Below are 14,136 nucleotides of genomic sequence, written 5' to 3'. Positions count from 1 at the left end.
TTTTGTTTTGGTTTGGTTTTTATCAAGGCAGCAAGCATCTTGGCACCCTCTTCTAATACTGCTATTGTGCCCAGGCATCATAGTTAAGGATCAGGGCCACAGGCCTACTGGACCTCCCCATTCCAGAGCAGCTCAAATGTTCCAGGCTGGGATGGTGAGGGGCATGTGGTTGCAGCCAGGCCCTTCCCTAGGGCCATCCTGGTGGGCCACACGCCCATTGCGCAATGGCAGCCGGCCAGGCCCTGGGACCCCGCTGCTGGGGCCAGATTCCGATGGCACGCCGCCGGAGTCGCTGGGTTGTACGTCCACCACCACCCTCCTGCGCAGGAGGCGGCCCGGACGCTCTGAGTAGGCTTGCTTGTGGGCGGCCCAGGGAGGCCAGCAGAGCTGTGCCCGGAAGGCAGCCTGGAAGCCGCGGCGGAAGTTCTCGTTGAAGTAGCCGTAGATGATGGGGTTGGCGCTGCTGTGGAAGAAGGCCAGCCAGTGTGCCAACGGGAAGGCGTAGACGGACAGCAAGTGCAGCTGCAGCTCGCTCAGCTCCCCGTAGTCGATGAGCAGCAGCAGCACCCAGAGTGGCAGCCAGGACAAGGTGAAGAAGAGCGCCACCATGACCAGCATGTGCACCACGCGGGCCCTGCGGCGCGACGCGCGGCCACCCTCGGCCACCGCCTCCTCCGCGTCCTGCGCTGGACCCGGGGCCTGGCACAGCTTGCGCGCGATGCGCGCGTACATCACCACGATGAGCGCCAGTGGCGCCAGGTAGATGTGCGCAAAGAGCACGGCGGTGTAGACCTTGCGCATGCCCTTCTCCGGCCAGGCCTCCCAGCACGAGTAGAGCGGGTAGGAACGGTTGCGTGCGTCCAGCATGAAGTGATGCTCCTCTCGCGTGACGGTCAGAGTGACCGCCGAGGGACACATGATGAGCAGGGCCAGCGCCCAGATCACCGCAATCGTGAGCAGCGCCTTCCGGAGGGTCAGCTTCTCGCGGAAAGGGTGCACGATACAGCGGAACCTGCAGTCGAGCGAGAGGTGGGAGGAGAAACAGAGGAGTCTGGGAGGGTCCCAGGAGGTCCAGCGGACCATTGATGACCTGGTTAGGGGCTGCTGGGAGAGGACACCTGACATTCATCACCGTACTTGAGTCAGTTTCTGATACTGCTGGAATAGATACCTGACATTCATCACGACACTTAGGCAGCATCCGGGGACAGCTTAGGCACTAATCAGGTTAATTTTCAAGTAAATTGGTTTGTCTTTTGCGAAAGAGGCAGCTCATTCCGGCTAAACTGTTCTGGAGCCCAGGCTGGATTTAGGTAGATTTAGTGAAATTGTTGAAGAGGAAGGAACAGCCTCTCTCTCACTAGAGGCTTAGATGTTTATTTTAGGACGGCTTAGCTGGACAAGTCCCTGATTTACCATATCAAAGCGGAACTGGCCTCCAGGTTCTCCCTGCGTTGGTCGCTACCTGTTACTGGGTATGGCTGACATACTCCACCCTCTACCCTGAACTCTCCCTTCCCGCAAAGGCTCTTCCCTATAAAACCCGGACATTTTTGGCTACCTCCCTCTTCCTTTTATTGCACCTTTGGCCTCGTGGGTGTTGTACTTGGTTTCCCTGTCTCCCTTCCCCTCCCCCCTCTCCCTAGATGGTTCAGGATCACGACCACTCTGGACTCTCCAATATGTCCCTGGCTCTGGTTGTTCTCACCCGCATATCTATAATAAGCTTATTATATCTAGAAGCAGTCATGGCCTTTCCTTTTATTTTTTATTTTTTTTTCTTTCATTCAGTAGTGGGCATAACAGCCAGTCTGTGGTGAACACTGTGCTTGGGAAGCCTGACTAGGCGAATATACAAATGCTTGTTTAAAAACCATTTACTTAGTGCTTAGTTCTCCCTCTCCACACAAAAGATAACTTGCAACAGTTAGCGATCTTTCTACCACGTGGTCCTAGCAATTGAATTCTGGTCCTAGCGATTGAATTCTGGTCAAGAGGCTTGGCAGCCACACCTTTATCCACTGAGCCACTTTACCAGCACACCACAAATGTAACAGGTATAAATTTTAGCTGCTTAGGGATTCCCCTGAAAACCTCAGGAGCTGGGACTTGGGGGTGAGGTGGAGTGTGTGGAGCCTATTGACAGGCCACCCCTGGGTCATCTTAACCGATAGGCTGACTAAATCCTGACTGGCCTTCCCGCTAAAAGTGAGGTCAGCCAGGCCCTCCGGCACTTACAGTATGAGCAGGAACTTTTGCCAACCTGCATTGTTCTGGGTCTGTAAAAGGCAAGCCTTTCAGCTCCCTGGGCAGAGATACCACAGTCAGACCACTGTGCCCTGTTCTTATTTTAAGTTCCTATCTTAGGGCTGGAGAGAGATGGCTCAGTGGTTAGGAGCACCGACCGCTCTTCCAAGAGGTCCTGAGTTCAATTCCCAGCAACCACATGGTGGCTCGCAACCACCCGTAATGAGATCTGACGCCCTCTTCCGGTGTGTCTGGAGACAGCAACAATGTACTCATATATACATAAGATACATAAATAAATTTTTTTTTAAAAGTTCACATCTTATCATGCTTGCTAACAACTATCACAGCTATGTCAAGGGGATTCACCAAACTCGTGGGTTTTACCTTTCTAAACTCCCTGCTCACTCAGTTTAGGGCTGCCTCTTTAGATTTGTAGTCACGAAGTATGTGAGCCCTGTGTGGCTCAGTAAGAACTTCAGATTCATTTAGCGTCCATCCTGGCTTCCTTCTCTCCGGTGAGAACAGTCAGGGTACAACAGCATAAACCTCACTGGAAGAAAGCAAGCATGCAGCGTGCAATAACTCTCGTCAAACACTTGTTTTATCTTTTTTTTTTTTTGGTTTTTTGAGACGGGGTTTCTCTGTGTAGCCCCTGGCTGTCCTGGAGTTCACTCTGTAGACCAGGCTGGCCTCGAACTCAGAAATCCGCCTGCCTCTGCCTCCCAAGTGCTGGGATTAAAGGCGTGTGCCACCACCGCCCAGCCTATCTATTTATTGTTTTAGAAATAGGGTCTCTAGCCTGGACTGCCGTCAAACTTCCTAGGCTGCAGAGGATGACCTTGAACTGCTAACCCTTCTGCCTCGCTTTCACCTTTCACCCTTAATTGACTTTAGGAAAGGTCCTCATAGGTGTGAAGCAACTGCTACAAGATCACTCAGCCACCAAGGAACAAGGACTACCTTGGAAATCCAGTTTGTCCATTCCCCTGTGCCTCCCTGAGCCTAACTTTGCATAGCTTCTCCTGAAACATTAAAAGAAAAAACGTAACAAAAACCAGTCTCCACCGTAGTTATTCTGGGAAAGAGTTAAGGGGTTTTAGAGCCCGTCTTTTCTAAGAAGGCAGGGTTGAGAGCTGCTGGGGGAGGTGAAGGAGGTTTAGGCTATCCCCCTGTAGTGGTTCAAAGGCCAGTGCTCAACTGCATACTCTTGAAAGTGGGTGTCAGACAAATGTCCCAGAATGGGTGTAGATCGGTACAGGGATAGGTGACTAGAAAAACCGGTTGCTCAAAGACTTTGGTTTATCTTCTGAATGGAGCCTGTCCATAATCAACACCCCACCCCTGCTCTGTGGGGTGTTGAGGATGCTCTAGGACCACTGCAGTCTGGAGGCATTGTGAATGAAGGAAAACAAACAAACCGAACCAAACCAAACCAAACCAAACCAAACCAAAACAACTCCTTGGGCAGCAGAGGCAGGAGGATCAGGAGTTCAAGGTCAGCCTGGGCTGTTTGACAGACACTCTGTCTCAAACAAACAAACAAAAAGCATGAAACAAAACCACACAGTTAAGAAAGGAAGAAAAGGGCTGGAGAGATGGTTCAGCGGTTAAGAGAGCACTAACTGCTTTTCCGAAGGTTCTGGGTTCAAATCCCAGCAACCACATGGAGAGTCTCTGAAAGAGCTGGTCATTGTCTCCTTATGCTACTAATGAGGACGGAGGTGGAAATTAATTGAAGTGGCAGTTAGAGTGGCTGGTGAGATCGCTCAGCGGGTAAGAGCACTCTGGAAGGTCCTGAGTTCAACTCCCAGCGACCACATGGTGGCTCACAGCCATCCGTAATGAGATCTGATGCCCTCTTCTGGGGTGTACTTACATATAATAATAATATATAATGTACATAATATAATATATAATAATAAATACGTCTTTTTAAGTAAAGGAAGGAAGGGAGGGAAAAAAGGAGGATGGCCTACTTCCCAGAATGCCTTCCCTCACCCACCTGCACCAGAGAACAGAGCCAACCCTCCTGAAGACTGTGGGGTCAGGCTCAGTAGTTTGGGCGGAAGCGAAGAGACGGGCTCCCTTACAAGTCCACGTGGTTCTTTAGGGCAGAACCTGTTTAGACCGAAGGGGTGCCAATGACTGCTGGCCACAGTCGCCCACCTGTATCCTGCCCTCCTGCCCACTCCGTTGTCCCAGCCTGAAAGCATTTGTCTCCTTTCCCACGGTCTAGACAAGCCTCTCTGCCTTAGCCTGTACTACCCTATCCTTCTGGTTTCATAGCATCAGACGCTGGAGACCTCTCCAGAGAAGAGAGGAGTGCTGAAGCCGGTGTGGTACGGACGGGCATCTCAGTGGCAATCGCTAAGTGGAGGAAACCCCCATGATCCTTTGGAAAGGCTTCCTGGAGGGGGTGGAGCTTGGTAAAGTATAAGTATGACTGGGAGAGGTTTTACATCCTTCTGTTATTCCACAATGATAAGAAAACAAAGGTTGAGCAGGGCAGTGGTGGAGCATGCCTTTAATCCCAGCTCTTGGGAGGCAGAGGCAGGTGGATTTCTGAGTTCGAGGCCAGCCTGGTCTACAGAGTGAGTTCCAGGACAGCCAGGGCTATACGGAGAAACCCTGTGTTGAATCCACCCCCCCCCCCAAAAAAAAAAGAAAAAGAAAACAAAGGTTGAGGGCTGAAGAGATGATTCACTCCTTAAAAATCTAAGGCTCACAACTAAAAAGTCAATTAAAAAAATTAAGTTAGAGGGGACAGCAGCTCCCATAACCCAACTATAGTCAGTGGCTTTGTGGAGAGGTACCCAGCCCCATCATGCCAGCTGCCAGATAGGAGTCTGGGGCTGGACATGTAGGACCCTTACCCCACATGCCCAAAAGCCCTGAGTTCAAGTGGGGCATGCTGGTATACACCTGTAGGCCTAGGACCAGGTAGAGGGAGGAGGATCAGAACTTCAGAGTCATCCTCTACTACATGATGAATTCAAGGCTGGCCTAACGAAAGCAATAAAAACTGAGTTTGGTGGGGGTGGGGAGGTAGAGGTGCGAAGGAGATGGGGACATTAGGTTCGAGAAAGGGCAGAGCTGGAAAAGGCTGGTGCTGGAGAGAAAGACCAAGAGGAGGTTGTGGGGATGTGGAAGAAATCGTATTATCACCTGGGCTCTGCACTAGGAACTAAAAGCTATCCGTGTGCCTTTCAAAGCTAGTTGTTTGAAGCCTCTAGCCTCCCAGTAGGGCATTAACCATTTTACCTCTACAATTCCTCCCAACGGAGCTGGATGAGTGTCCTAACATTACAGAGTGGGACAAAGAGGAGGACAAAAGCCATCTCCAGCTGTCCTGGTCCCTGGGGGAAGGCTCCCCCTCCGGTATCCTTGCCACACTGAACTACTTAATGAGGAGCAGGGATGGGGTCACAAATGTGTGTCCTGGGGATGAAGGCTAAAGCTTCCCTTGGCCATACATACAGAGCCATTTATAATCTAGAGAAATTCTTAATCTAGGGGGCTAGAAGTGACAGGCATGCAGACTGAGTAAAGTCAGGACTTCCAGGAACCAGCAGGTAGATGGGATATAGAAACAGAACAAGGCTCGTGCTTTCCAGCTATGCCAGGCCCATCTGCAGACAGGCTCCTCTAGCTCTGGCTTCCCATGACTCAAAGGAGAGGTAAGACTCCTGATCAAACAAAGGAGAGGTAAGACTCCTGATGCCCAGGAGGCAGACTGCCTTGAGCTTCTAGCAGATCTCAGAACGTATGACGTTTGTCAGGAGTGGCCTCTGCCTCTCAGAAAGGGGTGGAGTGGGTTCTCAGCAGAGCTCTCCTATGGCCTTCCAGCTAGCCCAGTATGGGAGGTATCCCCCTCTCTCAGTGCCAGTCCCAGAATTACCCACAACTACCCAGGGAAGGTTCTCACCTTTCCACAGCAATGGCCACCAGCGTGAAAACCGACGCAGATACAGACATGCCCTGCACCAAGCCGCTCATCTTGCATGTGGCATTGTCAAAAGGCCAACCTGTAATGACAGAGGTCCCCACAGGGTGAGCGATGCCTATTCAACAAAATGCAGAGCACCAGCCACATAGCCAATGTGCCGCATAGCCTCCAGAAAACACGGCTCATTTATCCTTTCGCTGTGAGGGAGGGGTCAGGAGGTCTCTGAGACTGTGACAGAGGAGCCAACCAGTCCACCAGTGTGAACACTTTTAGAAAGATGGCCTTGGGGATGGCGAGATGGCTCAGTGGGTAAAAGCACTGACTGCTCTTCCGAAGGTCCTGAGTTCAAATCCCAGAAACCACATGGTGGCTCACAACCACCCATAATGAAATCTGACGCCCTCTTCTGGTTCATCTGAAGACAGATACAGTGTACTTATGTATAATAATAAATAAATCTTTAAAAAAAAATAAGATGGCCTTTAGTTGACAGCTGATTGTCTCTACGACCTTCAGGTCATGTAGCCTTGCCTGATGTCTGGAGCCTATTATCCAGCCCAGGAGGGAGGCCGTTCCTTCCTTGAAGTAGGTCTATTACTCTCCTATCATTGTTATCACATACCCACAGTGTATATACTATTTTCACCCTCGTATACTTAAGTGGATGTGGATAAGCAAAGATTTTTGTTCTCACTGAGAACAAAGCTACACACAGAGGAGGAGGGTGTGAGTTAAACTGTAGTTTCTGATATGGGATTGGAATCTGAAGTATTAGTGTGGACCACAGTTTCTGAAATAGAAGCACATGGCCAGACACAGGAGTCAAGATGGAGCTGAGTGTGGTGATACGTGTCTTTAATCTCAGCATCTGGGAAGTAGACCCCTGTTGAGTTCCAGGCCAGCCTGGGCTACACAGTGACTTCCAGGGTAGCCAAGACTACATGTGAGATCCTGTCTCAAAAAGAGAGAGAGAGAGAGAGAGAGAGAGAGAGAGAGAGACAGACAGACAGACAGACAGACAGACAGACAGACAGACAGACATGTGATGTGTCAAAGAACTCTGTGGCAATATGCATGCATTTTCCAACTCTGTCCCTTCAGAGTCTAGAATCAAGACACTCTACCACTGATAAACACTCTGGAAGTCATACCTTTGCTTTTAAATATTAGGCTCTTGGCCCATAGCGATGGTTCAGCAGCTAAGACGACTTGTTGCTCTTGCAGAGGACTCTGGTTCAGTCCCCAGCATCCATATAGTGGCTCTCAACAGCCATAACTCTCTAGCCCCAGGAGCTCTGATGCCCTCTTCTGACCTCTGTGGGCATCAGGCATGCACAGGATACACGACCATGTATGTAAGCAAAACACGCACGCACATACAATAGAAAGAGCTAGTGTATGCCAATCAAAGGAAACAAGGCTTTTAAAAGAACTAGTTAATTCCAGGGCTGATGTAAGAACAATGTGAGGCGATCTAGAACATTCTGTAGAACTAGGAAGGAAGGAAATACTCCAAACATGATGGTGGTATACGGGGAAGGACGCAGAAGCCAGCCGCAGTGAGCTTCCAATTGCCAGATCTGGAACAGTTTTAGCAACAAAATAAACAATCATGTTGGATTAAAAGCTGGGAAGCAGAGAGGCAATTAGTAAGAACAGAGGATGTGAATGTCATTAAGGGAACAGCATAGGAAGCAGTGTCATGGGCGGCAACCCTACGAAGTCCGTACAAAAATATAATGAGCCATGACATTTGCATGGTCTCAGAGGATCACCCCGCAGGGTACTTCATAATTAGAAAGGGCGAAGTGCCGGCTTCACAGCCAAGGGACAGCAGTTGCCTAAGCAATCAAGCCAAAGACTTTGCTCTCCTCTGGGCCTTGCCCACGGATCCATGCTGCTCTCCCCGAATGGTTCAACTGAATCTAATAAAGGTGTAGGGAGAAGAGGAGGCACCGAAGGAGGGAAGTTCTGAGTAAATGGATATTGTTGACGTGGGCACAGCCACGTCCAGGCTCCAAAGCTTGGACCTATGGGGCATTGGCAAAGCCATTACCCATATGGGCCAGGCCCAAGGGGAATGGTGGTACACTCCTCACAAATCAGAATATGAATGGTGGCACACTCCTCACAAATCAGAATATGATTATGATTTTTTTCCTTTTTTCTTGTTTTTTGTTTTTGATACAGGGTTTCTCTGTGTAGCCCTGGCTGTCCTGGACCTCACTCTGTAGACCAGGCTGGCCTCGAACTCAGAAATCCGCCTGCCTCTGCCTCCCGAGTGCTGGGATTAAATGTGTGTGCCACCAGGCTTTGTTCCAGAGTGTTTATGACAGACCAACCAATGTATGAAGAGACTAGCAACTTCTTCCCGGTGTCTAGGATGTTTACAGTCTGAGACTGCTCACCTGCAGAGGCCTCCAACGGAGACTAGTTACGCACATACCCTCCAGTGCCGGACCAAAAGAGCGTCTCCCTGAGGTTCTGTGCCGCATCTGTAGTGCTAAAGAAGCCAACCTGACCCTGGCTTTACTGTACATACATCTGTCCTTTAAAGAAAGGTGGAAGAGGTTGCTTTAGTGATGCCCTAGTCACCTGGACATCCTTAGCCAAGGATCCCAGGACGGAAGTGCAGGTCCTGGCATCACAGAAAATAACAAGAGAGCCTATATTGCGAAATGGATCAGCTGCTTCCACACGTGTTGACATCATGACCCGGCGCCTATGGCAGATTGGAGGGAGCTAAGAAAATACTTCAGTGAGCTGGCCGGGCTAGCACAGACTTGTGATCCAGCTACTCAGGTGGGCTGAAGCAGGAGATGTCAACCTCAGGCCTCCGCACCTCTGCACACACTCACACGTATGTGAGAAAATGTATTCATGCGTGCATACACATGCAAAAGTCAAAATCAAAAAGAGGGTAAGTGGGGGCGCTGGTGAGATGGCTCAGCAGGTAAGAGCACCACCGACTGCAGGTAAGAGCACCACCGACTGCTCTTCCAAAGGTCCTGAGTTCAAATCCCAGCAACCACATGGTGGCTCACAACCACCCGTAGTCAGATCTGACGTCCTCTTCTGGTGCTGTCTGAAGACAGCTACAGTGTACTTATTTATAATAATAAATATATCTTTGGGCCGGTGTCTACTAGAGCGAGCAGGCAGGACCAACCGGAGCCAGCAGAGGTCCTAAAAGTCAATTCCCAACAACCAGATGAAGGCTCACAACTATCTGTACAGCTACAGCATGTACTCATATACATAAAATAAATAAATAAAGCCGGGCAGTGGTGGTGCACGCCTTTAATCCCAGCACTTGGGAGGCAGAGGCAGGCATATTTCTGAGTTCAAGGCCAGCCTGGTCTACAAAGTGAGTTCCAGGACAGCCAGGGCTACACAGCTACACAGAGAAACCCTGTCTCAAAAAACAAAACAAAACAAAACAACAACAACAAAAACCCACCAAAACAAAAAACCAAAAACCACTCAACTCTGATGAGTTATCACATATGAAAGCTTTCTCCTGGCATTGACTCCATTGTGGTTGTTGGGGAAGGAGAGTGAAGGATATGCCAAGATTCTATGTTAGCTTTGCTATCATTCTTTAACTCTAAGTGGCCAAGAGCACTTCCTGATCTCCCAGAGGACCCGTGTTCGGTTCCTAGCATCCACATTGTGGTTCAGAACCATCTACAGCTCCAGTTCAAGGGGATCTGAAGCCCCCCTCTAGTCTCTGCAGGCACCAGAGATGCGTGGGGTGCACGTTTATACATTAAGCAAAATGCCCATACACATAAAATAAGGTAAAAAAATGAAAAAAAAATAGCAGGGCACACATGCCTTTAATCCCAGCACTCAGGAGGCAGAGTCAGGCAGATCTCTGAGTTCAAGGTCCAGCCTGGGCTACAGAGCAAGTTTGAGAGCTACACAGAGAAACCTGTCTCAAAAAAAAAACAACAAATAAGTAAATTAGTGCACACATAAATACATACATAATAAATAAACATATACGTATGTACATACATACATACATACATACATACATACATACAAGAATAGGCAAACACCCCAGACTCCCTTCTAGCCTTAGACATACATACATACATACATACATACATACATACGTATGTACTAGAATAGGCAAACACCCCAGACTCCCTTCTAGCCTCAGAGTTGCTCTTCTGGGAGGCTACAGTTATTGCCTGTCTTTCATGACTTTATTTTTTTTTTAAGATTAACCGTATTTTTAATGTATTTATATATGTGTATGTCTGCATATCTGTGTTTAGGTGTGTGCACATGAATGCAAGTGCACATGGAAGCCTGAGGTGTTAGATTTCCTGAACTGGAGTTAGTCATCTGTAAGCTAGCCAGTGTGGAAGCTAAGAACTCCTCTAGAGAGCCATACACACTCTTAACCACTAGGCCATCTCTCTAACCACTGAGCGATCTTTCTAACCACTGGGCCATCTCTCCAACCACTGAGCCATCTCTATAACCACTGAGCCATCTCTCTAACCACTGAGCGGTCTTTCTAACCACTGGGCCATCTCTCCAACCACTGAGCCATCTCTATAACCACTGAGCCATCTCTCTAGCCCTTCTCTTTTTTTAAAAAAAAAAAAATCACATTTGATGTGTGCATGCATGCACGGAGGACAACTTGTAGGAGTAGGTTCTTTCCTTCCACCGCATGGGCCTCAGAGATGAAACTTGGGGACCATTGAGGCACCGAGCACTTACCTGCTCAGCCATCTTGACACCTACCATGTTTATCCAAGCTTGGAAATGGACGAAAATATGGGCATGTTTCACACTAAAACTATGTTCAACAAACAATAAAGCCCACCGTTTTTGGCGTCCAGGCCCACAGCTCTGAGGAGCACATGCAGTCTGGCAGCTTCCATCAAGGTACAGAAATATTGCATCACCCCAGAAAGCTTCCATTCTTTCCTTAATTAGCAGACCCTCCCTCCATCCGCTGATTCCATCAGTTTGCTATCTCTAGGGACAGAAAATACAATTTGGCCTTTGAAAATGTCACGTAAATAATTATACAGTAAATACCCTTTGGAGTATTCGTAGGCCAGATCGAGATCTAGATTGTCTCTGGGTGCTGGAAGAAGGTTGTACAGTTTGTGCTTGGCTTCTCTGCGGGGATCAGAACTCAACAAACAGAAAGTAAAATCTCCCCCGGGTACACAGCCAGAAACTTCTCCATGACTTCACTCTAGGGTCTAGGAACCTGCACACACTTGGGCTTCCCCTCAGTGGACCTGAGAGTCATGAGACCCAGTATAAAGAGGGAGCCCAGGTCAAGGAGGACTCCCTAGGAACTGCTGGGAACCCTGAGAGGTGGGGGATCTTCCCCCTCAGACCTGAAGGGGCTCCATAGCTTGGGTCTCCAAACTCTGATATTAAGTAAGACAAGACAGGTTTGGGGCTGGAGGGATGGCTCAGTGGTTAAGAGCACCAACTGCTCTTCCGAAGATCCTGAGTTCAATTCCCAGCAACCACATGGTGGCTCACAACCATCCATAACGAGATCTGGCTCCCTCTTCTGGAGTGTCTGAAGACAGTGACAGTGTACTTACATATAATAAATAAATAAATCTTAAAAAAAAAAAGACAAGACAGGTTTATCATCAGAGACGAGTGGATACCATTCTGTGGGACTTTGCAGGTGATGGTCTAGTTTCATTTAAAAGACCTCTGACCCAGTCCCAGCTCAGTGGCCAGCCAATCCCTATCTCTCAAGTCTTCCAGCCAATGGGAGCCCGTTACCTAAAGGACAAGAGCATCATCTGTAGAACGGATGGCAGGAGTGGATTTTCCAGGTCTTCGCGCAGAAGAAAGTTGCTCACCTCCTATTTCTCCCCTGACTACTTTGTCCATGGGAACTCTCTCCGAGGGTGTAACCAAAGGAGAAACGAATAGACTGGACACATTGGCCTTGACACTGACAAGCTAAGTAATTACAGACCAGCCCCTTAACTGCTCTGAACTTGATTCCTCATCCGTAAAATGAGGCTAATAGCAAAGCACGCTTGGTTGGGTTATTCTGGGGATTAATTAAGATACCGTACAAACCATACATCCCATCATACCTGACACAAAGAAACTGATTAGCCCATTAGGTTTGTTATTCTTAATCAGCTCTCGGTCAGAGTTGGCCGAGAGGCTCGGTGATCTCCGTCTTCCCGGCTTCCGCTTCCGTCTTTAGCTGGAAAGTGGAAGCGAAGGATGAGGGCCTTCCTGCTGCCCCTTGGTCATACTCACCAGTGATAAGATTGTCCACAAGGGTTGTAGGCATGCAGAAGATGCCCACCAGCAGGTCGCTGACGGCCAGGTTGAGGATAAACATGTTGGTGACAGTGCGCATGTGCCGGTTCTTGAGCACGATGAAGCAGACCAGAGCGTTGCCCACCATGCAGAGGAGGAAGATGAGCGCATAGGCCGCGATGAACATGGCCGCCACTGGAGAGGAGTGCTGGTAGTAGGAGGAGAAGGTGAGGCTGGCAGCCGGGCTGGTCTCGGCTTCACTCCCATTCTGACTCGGGGGCCAGCTGCCGTTGGGAGGCTCGGAGAGTTCTGCTGGGGCCAAAGGAAGCACAAGAATCAGGACCAAAGCGAAGAAGAGTTAACGGGCTTTTCATCCCTGAAAAGCCAACCCTTGGATGGGGATGCAGCTCAGAGTGCTTGCCTAACGTGCCTGAAGCTATGGGGTTGAGCCCCAGTACCACATAAAGCTGTATAGTGGTACATGCCTTTAACCCAAGCACTTTCAAAGGATCAGACGTTCATCTACTTACAGAGTTTGAGGCCAACCTCAGCCATGTGAGACTTTTAAAGAAAAGAAAGGAAAGGTTCCAATTTCTTTGTGTCTCATGTGTCATACTGTCTTAGTTAGGGTTTTACTGCTGGTGAACAGACACCATGACCAAGGCAACTCTTATAAGGACAACATTTAATTGGGGCTGGCTTACAGGTTCAGAGGTTCGGTCCATTATCATCAAGGTGGGAACATGGCAGCATCCAGGCAGGCATGGTGCAGGCAGAGCCAAGAGTTCATAATTATTAAAGTAAGTAATTTCTTAAAATTGAAGAGAGCTACTTAGATCTATATGAAGTTATATGACAGGGCTCCTGTGATGACATTGGTGATTTCATAAGAAGCGTCCTGAGCTATTACACTTGCTCTATATTTTTAAAATATTCTCTCTCTCTCTCTCTCTCTCTCTCTCTCTCTCTCTCTCTCTCTCTCTCTCTCTCTCTCTCTCTCCACTTAAAGGCCAGAAGAGGGCAGCAGATCCCCTGGAACAAGAGCTGGTGAGTTGTTGGCCATGGGCGCTAGGAACTGAACTCCCACCCTCTGCAAGAACAGTGTCTCTGTTAAGGTTTCCATTGCTGTGAAGAGACACCATGACCGACCGAGGCTACTCTTACAAAGGCAAACATTTGCTTGAGGCTGGCCTACAGTTTCAGAGGTTCAGTCTGTTAGCATCATAGCAGGAAGTCTGGCAGTATGCACACAGACATAGTGCTGCAGAAGGAGCTGAGAGTTCTAGATCTTGATCCTAAGACAACCAGGAGGAGACGGACTCTTCTGCACTGGGTAGAGCCTGAGCACTAGGAGCCCTCTGAGCCTGTCCAGGCAGTGACACACTTCCTCCAACAAGGTCACACCTATTCCAACAAGGCCACACCTCCTGACAGTGCCACTCCCCATGGGCCAAGCATATTCAAATCACCACAAACAGCAAGTGCACTTGATGGACCTGCTTCTCTCCAGGTCCCGTGCTTGTTCTAGTTTGCCGTGCAATGCCCTCACCATGTTAGGATGCAGGAAACAGGCCCTGAACAGATGGGCCATGTTTTAGACTTCTTGGCTTCCAGAATCCTGAGCTAAATTTCTATTCTTTTTTTTTTTTTTTTTTTTTTTT

The 14,136-nt window shown here is 48.9% G+C and overlaps 1 protein-coding gene and 1 long non-coding RNA gene across 2 annotated transcripts in view; one reads left to right on the top strand and one right to left on the bottom strand.

Annotated features, from left to right (window-relative positions):
• Npffr1 (neuropeptide FF receptor 1) overlaps positions 1-14,136 on the bottom strand; it is a 36,302-nt gene continuing 22,166 nt past the window's right edge. Inside the window, exons 2-4 of the mRNA XM_031348302.1 lie at positions 12,473-12,784; positions 6,176-6,275; positions 1-1,012 (exon numbers count right to left, since the gene is read on the bottom strand). Coding sequence (XP_031204162.1) covers positions 133-1,012; positions 6,176-6,275; positions 12,473-12,784 — 1,292 coding nt within the window. The 3' untranslated portion in view covers positions 1-132. The remainder of the gene's footprint in view (positions 1,013-6,175; positions 6,276-12,472; positions 12,785-14,136) is intronic.
• The window catches only part of LOC116075247, a 13,213-nt gene continuing 11,494 nt past the window's right edge, over positions 12,418-14,136 (top strand). The window contains exons 1-2 of the long non-coding RNA XR_004112484.1: positions 12,418-12,702; positions 13,485-13,522. This is a non-coding gene — a long non-coding RNA (uncharacterized LOC116075247). The remainder of the gene's footprint in view (positions 12,703-13,484; positions 13,523-14,136) is intronic.

Source organism: Mastomys coucha, unplaced genomic scaffold, assembly GCF_008632895.1.
Source record: "Mastomys coucha isolate ucsf_1 unplaced genomic scaffold, UCSF_Mcou_1 pScaffold3, whole genome shotgun sequence".
NCBI lineage: Eukaryota > Metazoa > Chordata > Mammalia > Rodentia > Muridae > Mastomys > Mastomys coucha.
Note: the sequence above shows the minus strand (reverse complement) of the source record. Positions and strands in the feature narration are given on the sequence as shown.